Source organism: Miniopterus schreibersii, assembly GCF_964146895.1.
Source record: "Miniopterus schreibersii genome assembly, chromosome: 3".
NCBI lineage: Eukaryota > Metazoa > Chordata > Mammalia > Chiroptera > Miniopteridae > Miniopterus > Miniopterus schreibersii.
This window is the reverse complement of record NC_138103.1, coordinates 9,456,322-9,469,755: the sequence shown is the minus strand read 5'-3', so window position 1 is coordinate 9,469,755 and position 13,434 is coordinate 9,456,322. Positions and strand designations below refer to the sequence as shown.

The 13,434-nt window shown below is 53.7% G+C and overlaps 2 protein-coding genes across 3 annotated transcripts; one reads left to right on the top strand and one right to left on the bottom strand.

The window, feature by feature from the left end:
• Positions 1-271: 271 nt before the first annotated feature.
• On the top strand, positions 272-5,933 carry CCDC78 (coiled-coil domain containing 78). The gene is made up of 14 exons (XM_081131150.1): positions 272-430; positions 651-770; positions 858-944; positions 1,179-1,331; positions 1,425-1,481; positions 1,605-1,672; positions 1,778-1,856; positions 1,963-2,088; positions 2,288-2,475; positions 2,543-2,714; positions 2,902-2,945; positions 3,582-3,648; positions 3,728-3,828; positions 3,928-5,933. The coding sequence occupies exons 1-14, from the start codon at positions 371-373 to the stop codon at positions 4,037-4,039; spliced, it is 1,434 nt and encodes a 477-aa protein (XP_080987276.1). The 5' UTR covers positions 272-370; the 3' UTR covers positions 4,040-5,933.
• Positions 4,153-5,606, bottom strand: ANTKMT (adenine nucleotide translocase lysine methyltransferase; the record flags this gene model as incomplete). 2 transcript variants are annotated; one of them, XM_081131151.1, is made up of 5 exons in its annotated part: positions 4,153-4,414; positions 4,542-4,592; positions 4,805-4,945; positions 5,043-5,147; positions 5,445-5,606. In XM_081131151.1, the coding sequence occupies 5 exons, from the start codon at positions 5,604-5,606 to the stop codon at positions 4,193-4,195; spliced, it is 681 nt and encodes a 226-aa protein (XP_080987277.1). In that variant the 3' UTR covers positions 4,153-4,192. The 2 variants fall into 2 exon arrangements, with proteins under 2 accessions (XP_080987277.1, XP_080987278.1); XM_081131152.1 differs by lacking the exon at positions 4,542-4,592.
• Positions 5,934-13,434: the final 7,501 nt, after the last annotated feature.

The window sequence follows — 13,434 nt, the reverse complement described above, 5'->3', positions numbered from 1 at the left end:
GGGTAACTAACAGCAGCGGCAGCTCCTTTTCGAGCGCGCTGCCCCACACCTGCCCAGACTGGGCGATTTCAAGCACCCCTGGTTCCATCTGCCCCTCGGATAAATACGGGGGTGCTGGTCTGCATTTCCAGCTGAGGCAGGCAACTGAAGCCAGATAAAATGGGTGACAATATATGGAAGGAGCTGAGAGTTCCCCCCACCTCCCCCACCACCTGCCCTCTTGTGTGTTGAGGGGGGCGGGGGTAGGGCGGGGAGGCAGGAAACCCCGGGGACCAACAGAGGCCTTAGCAACACAAGCCACTGGTGTCGCAGTAACAGGCCGGTAAACGAGGCTGCACTGGGCTTGGGACAGCCAGAGTTCCTTTTGCCTATGGAGCGTGGGGCAGCCCCAGGCCCCAGGCCAGGGGCCCCATCTCGGGCCATCAAGAATGTAAGTCCTCCCAGAACGCTGCTGTTTCTGCCATGGGGTTGAGGTCCTCCCTGGCCCCTCAGGGACCAGAAGGGGTTGCAGGTACCCATGTCCTGGGCCTGATCCTGACCGTGAGTCTGGCTTCCCCACCTCAGCTAGGCTGAGTATGTGGGGGTGGAAGTGGGGGGTCACAGCCTAGGCCTGAGACCCACCTGGGGGATGGGTGGTGGTTCCTCCCCAGGTTCTACCACTGACTGAGGATTGGCTGCCAGAAGCCTCTGGGGGTGCCCCAGCCTGGGCTACTAGTCTTAAGACAGAGCTACCCTCAGATCTAGAACTGAGTGAGGAGCTGCGGCTGCAGGTGAGTGTGGGGGCCCTGAGGAGCTAGCAGGAGGGAGGGTGCCCACAGGATCCTACAGGTACCACCTCTCACCCCGCCCACCCGCAGATTTCCAAGGAGCTGGTTGACCTGCAAGTCACAACCCATCGTCTGAGGGAGCAGTACGAGGCTGAAATCTTTGAGCTGAAGAGTGAGGTGGGTACTGATGTGTGCCCAAATGTGCCAGCCCAAGTGCTTAAGGGGTGCATACCTAGGACCAGTGCTGTGAAGGGTGCAGATGTGCCCCATGTGACAGGGCAGTCACATAGTATCTGAGTCCCTGAATGTCCTGTAGGCACTGTGTGTCCATGTGTGCTCAGATGGATGTTAATCTCGATGTTGATCTGTCCCAGCAGGCAGGTGCACCTACTCACCCTGGTCACCCCACAGGTGCTGCGGCTGGAGAGCCGAGTGCTGGAGCTGGAGCTGCATGGAGACCATGCAGCCCCAGCAAAGACTGATCCCGGGCATCTCCAGGCATTTGCACAGGAGCTTGAGCAAAAGGCCAGGGGTCAGGGACACTGCAACTATCGCATCCTTCAGGTCACCATGAGCTCATGGAGGTCCTGGGTGGGTGGGAGCCAAGTAGGGGTGCAGCAGGGGTGCAGTGAGACTGGGACTCCCTCTCTGGTACAGGCACAGCCCAAGGACTTCCAGATTCCTGAGAACGAGCTGCAGAAGTTGGGAAATGGCGTGAGTGTGCAGCCACCTAGCCCGGGGGCCTGTCCTGGTTTCTGCCAGCCCAGGGTTGGCGTGGGGCAGTGCAGGGGACCCAGAGCTTGGAATCTCATCCAACCAGCCCTGTGTACTCCACAGCTACAGGGAGAAGTGAAGTGGGTGCTGGAGCAGCACAGGGCCCAGCAGCAAGCACTGCAGATGCACATGTAAGTGGCTGCCTTACCTGGCACAGTGCATGCAGCAGGTGTTTCCAAGGGGCAGAGAGAGTCCCCTATCCTGGACCCGACTGAGCCTCACATCCATGTCTGCAGGGCAGCCCTTGGCCAGCAGCTGCAGGGAGCCCAAAAGGAGGCCAGGAAAGCTGGGCAGCAACTGGCTGCACAAGCCGTGGTGAGGCCCAGCCATACTCACTTTGAGATCTGGGAGGTAGAGGTCCTATAAGCTTAGTAGAGGTCCACCTCAAGAAGTACAGGTTCAAGGGTGTCTCCATCCCCAGGTGTTGTCCACCTGCCAGGGCCAGCTCCGCCAGGCTGAAGCCGAGAATGCCAAGCTGCAGCTGCAACTCAAAAAGCTGAATGAGGAGTACACCATCCGGCTGCAGCGCTGCGCCCGAGCCCTGGTGGTGAGCACTGGGCAGGGTGGCCCTGTTGTGGGTGAGAGGCCTCCAGGTCTTGAAGTGCCCAAGCCTGGCCTGGGTTTGCTGGACTGCTTCAGAGGCCCTTTGGGCCTCACCTGCAGCACTGAAGGACCTGCTCCACAAAGGGGGTTGTGGGGAGGGGTGTGGGCCCTACCAAGCCCAGGCCCCACCCCATCTCCTCCAGGAGTATGCAGATGGTGCAAGCCAGGCACCTACAGCGGTAGCCCTTCGGACCTTCCTGGAGACCACTCTGGAGGACATCCGAGCAGCACACCACAGCCGTGAGCAACAGTTGGCCCGAGCTGCTCGTGTCTACCGCAAACGCCTGGCAGATCTGAGCCAAAGGCATCAGGAACTGTTAGGTGCCTACAGGTAGGCCCTTCCCCTGGGATGGGCATCTGGGGTAGGGTGGCTCTACATGACCTCCTATGTGATTTAGTGTGCAGCAGGTGCTGGTGGACCCCAATGGGGCTCCTGGGATCCCCAAGGCTACCTCTGATGCAGTCATCTCGGACCTGGAGCCACTGCCTCTGCACCTGGTCACGGAGCTTGGCCACCTTAAGGAGGACCAGACAAAGCTGAAGACACAGCTCCAGAAGCTCCAAGTCCAGGTGACCCCTCCCTGCTGCCCCACACTGGCCTTGGGGCACAGAGCCCAGAACTCACCCTGGGGCACATCCCAGGCTCAGCAAAGCCCCTACGCCAGGGCCTCTGAGCAGCCCACCTTGTACAGCTACTAAGAATCCCTATCACGCAGCTTATCACAGATGACTCAGCACACTGCTCTTTTTCCCACAGAAGAGACCTGATGAAGCCTCCCAGGGGAGCACATCAGAGCCACGGTGAGTGCCCTGATGTGGGTGTTAGGGGGGCCTGCAAGGGAGTCATTCATTTATTCTACCAACTCTTAACTGCTGGGCAGGGTTCTGGTTGCAAGTGAACAAGGTGGTGGGTCTGTGCCCTCTCTCGTGCCTGTCTGTATGGGAGACACTAATAATTACAGAAAAACCAAGTGCCTGGGGAAGAGAGGCCCTGACGGCAAAGGGGCTGACCTCGAATGGGAGGCTTAGAGAGAGTCTGGAAGATGTTTCAGTCAAGTCCAGAGGACAGGGCAGGAGCGGGCTACCTCCTCCTCACAGCCCTTGCCTCTGGGCCTCCATGCTTCCAACTGTGCGATGAGCAGGGGCTTATGCAGGCCCCCAGCATAGAGGAAGGGCCCCCCTTATAGACACTGGGATCGCTTTCCAAGCTGGCTTGTGGCTTAACTGTCCCTGAAGAGCCAGTGGTGCCCTCTTGGCCTGGGCTGCCCTGCCCCCCATGCACAGATGGCTCCCATAGTTGCAGGACTGGCCCATGCTGTCCTGAACTTGCCCCCAGCAGGCACCTCAAGTATTTAGGTGCCCCGACTTGAGCCAGGCCACAGGTCAGTTCCCGGGCCAACACCTGCCCTCATGTCAACCCCCCTTTTCCACTCACAGGAGCCTGGAAGCTGCATCCTGGGCCCAGATCCACCAGAAACTCCAGGACTACTATCGTGGCACCCAGGTAGTGAGGGGCAAGGCCTGGCCAGGGATCCCTCCTCATTCTCTGTTGTAGCTCATGGCTTATGCCCCTTCCATGCCAGGAAAAGCTGGAAAGGGAGCGGGCACAGCTGCTAGTTCGAGCCACGATGGCTGAGGCGCAACTTTCTGAGCTTCAGGAGTATGTGGACCAGCACTTAGGCAGGTTAGTTCTTGGGAAGGTGGGATGAGTGTGGATCCCAAACACAAGTTGCAGGGCTTGTCCACGGCCAGGCAGGTGACTAAGCCTAGTCCCTCCAAGCAGGTACAAACAGGAGATCCTGAGGCTGAGGAAACTGGTGGGTTCAGGAGACCCCCAGAAAGTGGGGGCCGCACCTCCAGCCAAGCCTCAGCACCCAAGGACCCGCAGCCGCTAGCCAGTCATCAGATAAAGTTGGAGCAAAACTCTTCCCCGCCAGCATGGAACCCTCCCCCCACAGCCCCACCTTGGGAAGTCGGAAGTCATTCAACCCAACCCTCCACACAAGAATCAGGGTGGAGCTCACTGAGTCTTTATTATGTCCACATGATCAGCCAGTCTGAGGATCAGGGACCCTAGGGGCCAAGGCAGAACTGGGTGCTGGGGCATCCTGCCCAACTGGCCCACCACTGTGGATGTCATAGGCCCAGACACGGTCCAGGCCCTCACCCACCACAGCCACAGGCTGCCAGGTGGGGAGGGGAAAACGTCCAGATACCACACGGGCCCCCTCTGGTAGTTCTGCCTGTAGCTTTCCCTCCAGCAGTGAGAGCTGTAGGAGAGAGTAGGAGAGTAGGGTGGGCAGGACAGAACACAACTGCCCCCTCCCAGCTCCTCCAGGCCCAGCACACACATTGGTGACCTGGGCCTCCCCGGGGGCTAGCAAACCCCAGACCTACCACGCTGGGGGCCAGGAACACAGACACGTTGTAGCAGTCCCTCAGGCTCACCTGTAGGAAGAAGAGGTCACCCCAGTAGGGAATGGAACTCCAGCCCTGGAAGAGGTCTGGTGGGCACGGGGTTACCTCAACTTCTGAGTGCCAACCCCCAGCCTACCTAGGAGGCAGGGGCACCTGGGGCTGTCATCTGGGTAGCCAAGCCAGAACTGGAAGTGTGGAGATCAGGTATGGGGTCTGAAGGGGTGCAGGACTCCCCAGGTTACCTTCCAGAGGTCCTCACGGTGGTAGCAGACACTGCCAGCACAGCCTGCTCTCCAGGCATACAGCCTCGCCAGCGCCACCAGCCAAGGGTTCAGCTCATAGCCCACAGCTGGGCGGAGACCACATCTGTGGGCAGCCAGCACCTGTAGGCACCAACAGCGTCAGAACTAGCAGGTGGGGAGGTGCGCTGGCAGAAGAGCGCAGTGACGACGACCCCCCCACCCCTCCCCCACTACTCACAATCCTGCCGTCGCCAGAGCCCAGGTCCACCAGCTTTCCAGAACGGCCTCGCAGCAGCGACAACACGTGCTCCACCTGCCGCACACTCGCCCCAACGTAGGGCACCTGGGCAAGGAGACGTGGCTGGGAGGGCTGGAGTCCATTGGCCACTCAGGCTCTTCACATGTCTGGTCCCCAAATCGGAATCCCTCTGATCGCCGGGCGGAGCCTGCCTCCTGGACTCCTTTCTTAGCACGGGTTGTCCAGCCCGACCTGAAACAGGTCCCAATCCACAGCCCGGCTGGCCCTTGAAACGCAGGACTCACCCAGCTTCACCGCTACGGGCCCCGCCCCTCGACGCAAGCCCCGCCCCCGCCTTGGCCCCGCCCAGAGCTCCGTCCCTCCGTAGGCCCCGCCCCTCACCTGCAGCCGCAGAGGCACCCGGCGGAAGCCCGGGTGCAGCACCAGCGCCCACACGGCGTAGGCGGCCAGGCCCGAGCCCGCTGCCACCTGCAGCAGTTCCGACAGGCTCAGCTTTCGCTCACGCAGCTCCGTCAGCGCCTCGGCCGGGTCATCCAGCTCCATGGCTGTGGAACACGCTGCCCAGAGCCGCCCTTCCTCGGGTCTGAGACCATCACACCGGCCGGAAAGGACGCCGGAAGTGACGGGGCGGAGGCGGTGGGGACGCAGGAAGGGGCCGACTGAACCCGGGACTCGTCCCTTGGCGTTCTGCCCTGCCCGGGCCCAGGGTCCCTCTCTGGCGCTCACCCTAAAGCAGCAATTTTCAGCTGGTGCGCCGCAAGAATTTTTAAAGCATGCAGGGTCTGACTATTTATAGCCGTCCGGTGTGAATGATTAAAAATTACACTATTTTTGTCAGATCGGTAAAAAATATACTTTTTGGTGTGCCACAGAGTTTTAGTAATTCGTTTATGTGTGTCATGAGATGAAAAAGGTTGAAAAATCACTGCCCTAAAGCATGGAGATCGCCATCACCCCTTAGGGTTGCACAGCCAGCAGCCAGACGGTGTGGCACAGGGTAACTCCTCTTGCCTCAGAGCCACTGTCCTTTTGGTTAAGTCCACTGAAGAAATAGTCATGGGATTCCACACCACCCCCCCCATAATCTTGTACCCAAGCAGTTGATGCCTTCCTGCATTCTCATCACACTCAATGCTTTCCCACCAGTGGTCTCACCTATGAAATCTTCTTGCTGACCACTCCTTGTATAACTCAAAACTTTCTCCCTGTCTTAAGCTTGACCTGGCTATTATCCCGTCCTTCACTGACAAAACCCCTCAGGGCTGCTTGGTGCTGACATCACCTTTTGACGGCCCATGATAACTTAAAAGAAGTTCCTCTTAAGCAATGTAGATTGTTCATGGTTTACTGATCAGGCTTATTTAAACATCTATTTTTCTTTTTTTTTTCAATCCTCACCCAAGGACATGTTCATTGATTTTAGAGAGAGAGGAAGGGAGAGAGAGAGAAACATGGATGTGAGAGAGAAACATCAGTTGGTTACCTCATGTACACACCCCAACCGGGGACTAAACCCACAACCTAGGTATGTGCCCTGACCAGGAATTGAACCTGTGACCTTTCAGTGTACAGGAAGATGCTCCAACCAACTGGCCAGGGCTGATCATTCTTATTTAAATGGTAAATATTGAGCTGGGTATGCTTATCGTAGCTACTTTTGAAGTCATCAAGACAGCACTTTTACCTCTGGCTACCCCTGCCAACTGGCTGAATTATATATACACTTACTCTGGTTTGTACTCTAGCCAAGGGCAAAACCACAAACATCTATACCAATAGTCACTATGCCTTTGGGATAGCTCATTACCTTGGAATGCTATGGAAACCTCGAGGTTTCCTTACCTCTAATGAGGATACAATTAAAACTGGCTCTTAAGACCAAAAACTATTAGATGCTATACTCCTACCAGCCACCTTGGCTATTAAGATACTTGGGCAATCCAAATTTGACTCCCTGGAGACTAAAGGAAACAATCTTGCTGATATATTTCCGCCAAGAACACAGCTCTCAAAGGAACCAACAGCCAAACCTCTGTCATGGTACAAAGGGATGTTCTCCCATATGATAATTTAGAAAAACTGACTAGCAATGCTCTAAAATTGGCCCCATTAAAGGAAAAACAATATTGGAACTCTAATAACTATTGGCTCGATAAAAAGAGAACTCTGCTTGGGCCAAATAACAATCCACTCCTGCCAGAAATTCTAAATTCCCATTACTGACTACTGTGTATGCATTGAATCATTGGTCTACTGATAAAATTATAACCTTTATGAACCAATACTGGTGTACAAACGGTAATAAGGCCACAAAAAGTACCTGCTTTTCTTGCCCCACCTGCCCAAAAAATAATCCAGAAGAAACTGTCCACATCACCCCAGCCATTTTAAATTGCCCAATGGGCCATTCAAGGTTTGGCAAATGGACTTTATTCATCTACCCAACTCATGGATATAAGTACGTCTTGGTAATGATTTGTGTTTTCCCATTGGATCAAAGCCTTTCCATGTTGACAAGCTACATATCTCTTGTGCCTAATCCTATTGGGGGGGGGAGAAATCATCCCTACCTGGGGAACCCCTCTTGAACTCCATAGCAACTAGAGAACCAGTTTTACTGGTCAAATAGTATGGCAAGACTGTGCCATTTGGCCAGTTCTATAGCATTTTCACTTACCATCCTCAGGACTAGTTGAACCAACCAACGTCATTATCAAAACTCATTTGGCAAAATTTGTGGAAACCCTCCAAATACCTTGGCCGAAAGTGTTACCATTGGTTCGTCTAAATCTCAGATCCAGCCCCTTTAGAACTCATAAACTCTCAACCTTTGAGATGGTACAGGGTGCCTGATTCATCTAGCCCCTGCCTCTTTTGATCTACAGCTGATAAAAGGAGATATACTTCGATATTGCAAAAGTCTATTATGTCCATTGAAAATAACCATGTTTTAGTTTGCAATAGCAAACGTCATCTGTTGCACATGGATAAATTCTTCTGGATAAGTAGAAACCCAATTACACAAAATTTAAGGAACAAGTCCATTTGTTACAGCAAATTTCACCTGATTCTCCATGGTCCTTTGACCTGTTTAGCTGGTTACCTCATGTTTGAGCTCCTGATTTAGGACAATTATACAAACTGGATTTTTTTTTTCTTTGTGTAAGTTCTGCTTTTTATTGACAGGGAGCGTTATCATTGTGTACAAAAGCAAAGACTTCCCTGTGGTGTGCAGCTGTGGTCACTGTTTGTAGAAGCCATGTGTTTGGGCTGTGACTGTGCTTCCTAGATGTCGTTTGCCTTTGCAAATAGTCCAGGATAAAACTGGGGAAGTTGCAGTCTGGACTCCATTCAAGCCAGGCCCAGGGCACCTTCAGTCCAATGGATGTTTATTGAGAAGCCTAACAGGAAAAAACTGTGCTGCAATGATACCAAGATGAAGAAAAATAGCCTCTTGCCTGTGCTCAACATATAGTTAACATGTACGTTTGAAAACATTCCATCTAATCTTCACAGCCACCCTGTAAGGTAGGTAGAGGACCCCCCATTTTACAGGAGGTTAAGTAGTTTTCCCCATGTCACACAGCTTATGTGTAGCAGGGCCAGAACTGGAACTCAGGTCCTCTGACCCTAACCCCAGCGCTGTATGCCATGGCTGCTGCCTCCTGGACCAGCAGTCCCTACCTTCCCGTTAGAGGTACACAGCTTAAAGAGGAAACACACATACAAATATCAGTGCAAGGCCGTATCGATAAGGTGTTTTACAGAGTGCAAAGTGCAGGAGAAAAAAAAAAAAAGAGAGAGAAGGGCCATTCATTTCTTCCTGCCACATTTTCAGTCCTAAGAACAAGTTGCCTCCTTTTCGGTGCCAGGTATCTTCAAATGCAACGTAGCTGTTGGTGCTAGCCTAAGGGAATGATGCTCATACAAGGCCTCACTTCCTTTCTTTTTGTACATCTCATTTTACCTGTCTTTTCCTCTTGTTCATGTGTGAATTACCATCCCTGGATCTGTAGCTCTATGTCTATTTTCCTGAGGGTGTATCTTGGCCTTTTGGTTCCCCAGAACCGTGTCTGTTTCAGTCTCTTCCAACGAATCTTCTTCCTGTACCATATCTCTCTCTCTGTCTCTTCCCATCACTTCCTTTCTCCTTTTGCCCTCCTTCCTGCTGTCTCTGCTTCAGATGTCCCCAGTGAAGATATGAAGTGCAGATATAAACAAAATAATTATTTCAGAATACTGTTCCATTTTCTCCACGTGGGTGGAGACCTCCAAGTTCTCTTTCAGTCTCTGGAACTCGATGCAGAGGGGTTCCATGTGTGAATCTCAGTTGTTTTTCCTTGACCCAAAGCCAAGAGACAGCAGGGCAGTGCCACAGAGAGTCTGCAGACGGAATACTCCACCTCGACGTGCACCCTGAAAGGGGAGCTTCTGGATTCTGTGACAGGACTTCATGTCGTGAGGAGCGATCCCCTCTGGAGAAACGGCAGCAGTTGGCAGGACGCGGAAAAGCCATCTTTGGCCTTCAGGAAGGCCATTTCCTTCAGATGCCGGGCCGCCCGCACTGCGCCCCGCGTCCCGGCGGCAGCTCGCCCCGCGTCTCGTTCGCGGGCCGGCTGGGGGAACCCGGGGAAGCCTCGGGGCCCACGGGCAGTGGCGGCGAGACCCCCCCCAAACTGGATTTTATTTTGCTCGTTTTGTTTTGTATAATTTTCTTTTTGTTTTTAACCCTCACCCAAGGATGTTTTTCACTGATGCTACAGAGAGAGGAAAGGAGAGGAAGAGAGAGAAACATAGATCGATTGGTTGCCTCACGAACATTCCCTGACCGGGGTATCGAACCCACAACCTGGGTATGTGCCCTGACTGGAAATCGAACCTGTGACCCTTCGGATCCTTCAGTACATGGGATGACACTCTAAACACTGAGAAACACTAGCTAGGGCTGTTTTGTATAATTGTCAAACTTTGTACCTATTGCTAGTCAAGCTTCTGCAGAAATGATGCACTAAATGATGCCGGTTCATTGCTCTGAGATAATCTGCAATGCTTATACCCTTGATAAGATCGACTTCAGGTGGGAATGCCCGGGCATCCTTCCTTCTGCCCCTCCTTGTTAACCATTTCCAATCTCTATGCACTTTCCCTCCCACATGGAACATGACAACAGGAAAGGTCCTTCCTGACACAGAGGGGCAAAACTACTAAATGCAGGAAAACTGATTATTGGTCAGTGATGCTTTCAGAGAAAGATTTGATCAAAGTGGGAAATGTGAAAATGAATAAAGGAAACCTTATACAGTTGGAGTCAGGAAACCTTGAAGGGGTAGGGTAGCTCCCCCGCACTCACTGCACCTTGAAGACTCCAGCAGGAAGCAGCCCACTTTACTGCTCCAGCAGGAGGAAGATTTTCTCTTTACCCAGCAACAGCCCAGCCAATGAGAAGCCACCACCACCCTGAACTCTTGCTCTCCTCCAGTGAACTTTTGCTTATATCGCTCCCAACTTCCTTTTTCTCTATAAAATAACATTCCCTTTTGTTCTCCAGACTTGCCTGTGGTTCACCATAGTTTGCAAGCCCAAAACTGCAATTCCTTTGCCATTCCAAATAAACTCATTTTTCGCTGGTAAAACAGCTATTTTAAAGGTTGACAATGGGAAATGGGTGACATCTAGGCCTGGCCATCCTGGGTCACAGCCAGGCCCTATACAGCTATCTCAGGGAGACTGGCCGGGGCTCTGCTGATCAGGGCACCCCAAAATCCAGCCAAGCCTAGGAGCAGTTGCAGGCACACCCTTTGGGATCCCTCCCACAGAAGGCCATTAACCCAAGTGGACAGGAAACAGAGAATGTGCTGATGTCTGAGGGAGAGGGGGCGTGGAAGTTGGAGTTCAGCTGAGGGGCAGGGAGGAGAGGGCTGATGCGAAAGAGACTGAACGGACCTGAGAAGACAGATGTTGGCTCTCTGTGAGTGTGCTGGGAGGGGAGCTGGATGTGAGGGGCCAGGGCTTCTGGCAGCTGACCCAGCCAAGGTGGTTGGAGAAAGAGCCCCAGGAGCTGGGAAAATCACATTCCTTCTCCAAGGAACAACAAAAATTGAGGCCCTGGCCAGGTAGCTTAATTGGTTAGAGTACCATCCCAATGCACCAAGGTTGCAGGTTTGATCTCTCGTCTGGGTACATACAAGAATCAACCCATGAATGCATAAACAAGTGGAACAACAAATCGGTGTTTCTCTCTCTCAAAACAAAAAAATCCAATTAAAAAAATATTTTTTAATTGCGTTCCCAGAGGTAAACTAACAAAGCCTGGGAGTGGGAGAGATAAGTGAGGGGACAGAGGCCTGGATCAAGTGGCAGAGCCAGGGCCTCCTCCTCACCCTACCCTGAGGCCAAATGGCCATGAATGTCAAGGGCTTGTTTGCACACAGGACCTGGCCTGGCTCCTCAGCCATCCACAGCCCTAGTCAGAAGCCCCAGCAGGGATGCAGCCTGCTTCAGAACACTGCCCACACCCAAGACCCTTGTCCCCACCTCCCAAATGCAGAGTGCCTGATGTGTTTGCCAGTACTGGGCCCCAGCTGCCACCAGTCCTGAAAGAAAGGTGTCCCTGAGTGGGAAGAAACTGAGATGCCCTACTCCGAAGAGCTGACCCTTGGGGAGGAGGGCCAGCTCTACATGGCCCAGAGAACACTGTCTCCTTGGGGTTGTCACTGTGCCCTCCCCAGAAAGGAAGGGTGTGCCCTAGGCTCTAGGCTGGAGAAGTCTTACACAGCCCTTGCCTCTTTCCTTGCATAATTCCCAGTGCCTACAGCAGCACCAGCACCTAGAAGGCACTCAGTAAAAGCTTGTTGACTAAATACATGCATCTAATTGGCCTCCCAAGCATCCACACCCAGCTCTCTCTGGTTCACATCTGGCACTCTGCTCCTCAGCCTTTGAGCACTGGGCAGCCGTGTGTATCCATGTGAATGTTCACACCCTGAAGTGTTCCACAGGTGCCCCAAAGGCCAGCTTCCATAGCGCCAGCCTGCAAGCTCACCCACACTGGTTCCCTTTGACCATTTCCTCCAGGGCAGGCAATGTCCCTGGCGCAACACTTCCAGGGCCCCAGTGGCCGTTAGCCACACCCACTCCTGCTCTTTGTGCACCTATGAGAGGAGGGCTGGTTGCAGCCAGTGTGTGTGGGGGGGCCTCAGGCATGTTTCTGGGGCAGGGGGGTAGTTGCCAGTGTCCAGTCTAGGGTCCGCTCCAGAGCAGCTGCCCATTTTCGTGGACAGGTGGTCAGAGGCAGTCCAGTCACCACTGGATGTGGCCAGGGCCTCCTTCCAAACAAGAAGCTGTGGGGAGCTGGCCCAAGAATCAGGGCAGGGCCAAGGGTGAGGGTGCTGCTCAGCCTTGCGGGAGAGTCCTCCTTGGGGCCTCCCCAAGACAGGGAGGAGGGGACCAGTCCGGGCACCCTCACTCCCTCCTCCTCTGGTCTTTGCTGAGATACTCCCTGGTTGGGGAGGGGAGCTAACCAGATGCTAGGTCTGCAGTCCATGAGAGAGGTCCAAGATGGAGACCAAAATGTAGGGGTTCATCGGCACACTGATTGTATTTATTTATTTATTGTTAATTTTCACCCAAGGATATTTTTTCCATTGCTTTTCAGAAAGGGGGGGGGCATCGATGTGAGAAAGATACATTGATTGGTTGTCTCCCACACTCAAACAGCCCAGGGCCAGGGATTGAGGCTGCAACCGAGGAATGTGCCCTTGGCTGGAATCGAACCTGGGACCCTTCAGTCTGAGAGCTGATGCTCTAACCACTGAGCAAAACTGGCTCGGGCAACATTGATGGTATTTAAAGCCATGAGCTTGGGGAAGTGAGAAGTGGTTAAGAAGCCTCAGGAGGGGAGGAAGAGAAGAGGTGGGAGGAAGCCCCATGAGGCCTACCTTCCAGGGGGGCTGTACTCCCCCCACCCCATAATTCTCATGAACCCCACAGTGAGTAAAAAGACCGGCCCCCCATGCACACGCAGCTTCCAGACAGCCTCTCCATGGAAAGTTCAGTGTCCACCGAATCTAGAGAAAGGGGTCCTGTGTATGGACCCTGCACAGCCTTGTGCCTCTCCCAGACTCAGTTCCTGTCTGAAAGATGGCAGGACCCCTGGCTCCTGCCCACACTCTTGGGCTCTTCCCCAGCAAGGACGGCAGGTGAGGATGGGAAGCTGTTTCTAGGGTTCAGCCCAGGCATCTTCCCAGACTTCAACAATAGGGTTGAGGTGAGCAAAGTGAGCTCATTCAGGGTTCAGAAGCCCCCGCACCCGGGGGAGGGGGGGCTTTTAGCCTCAGGCTGCCAGCTTAGTCCAGAATTGCTGACCCATTCT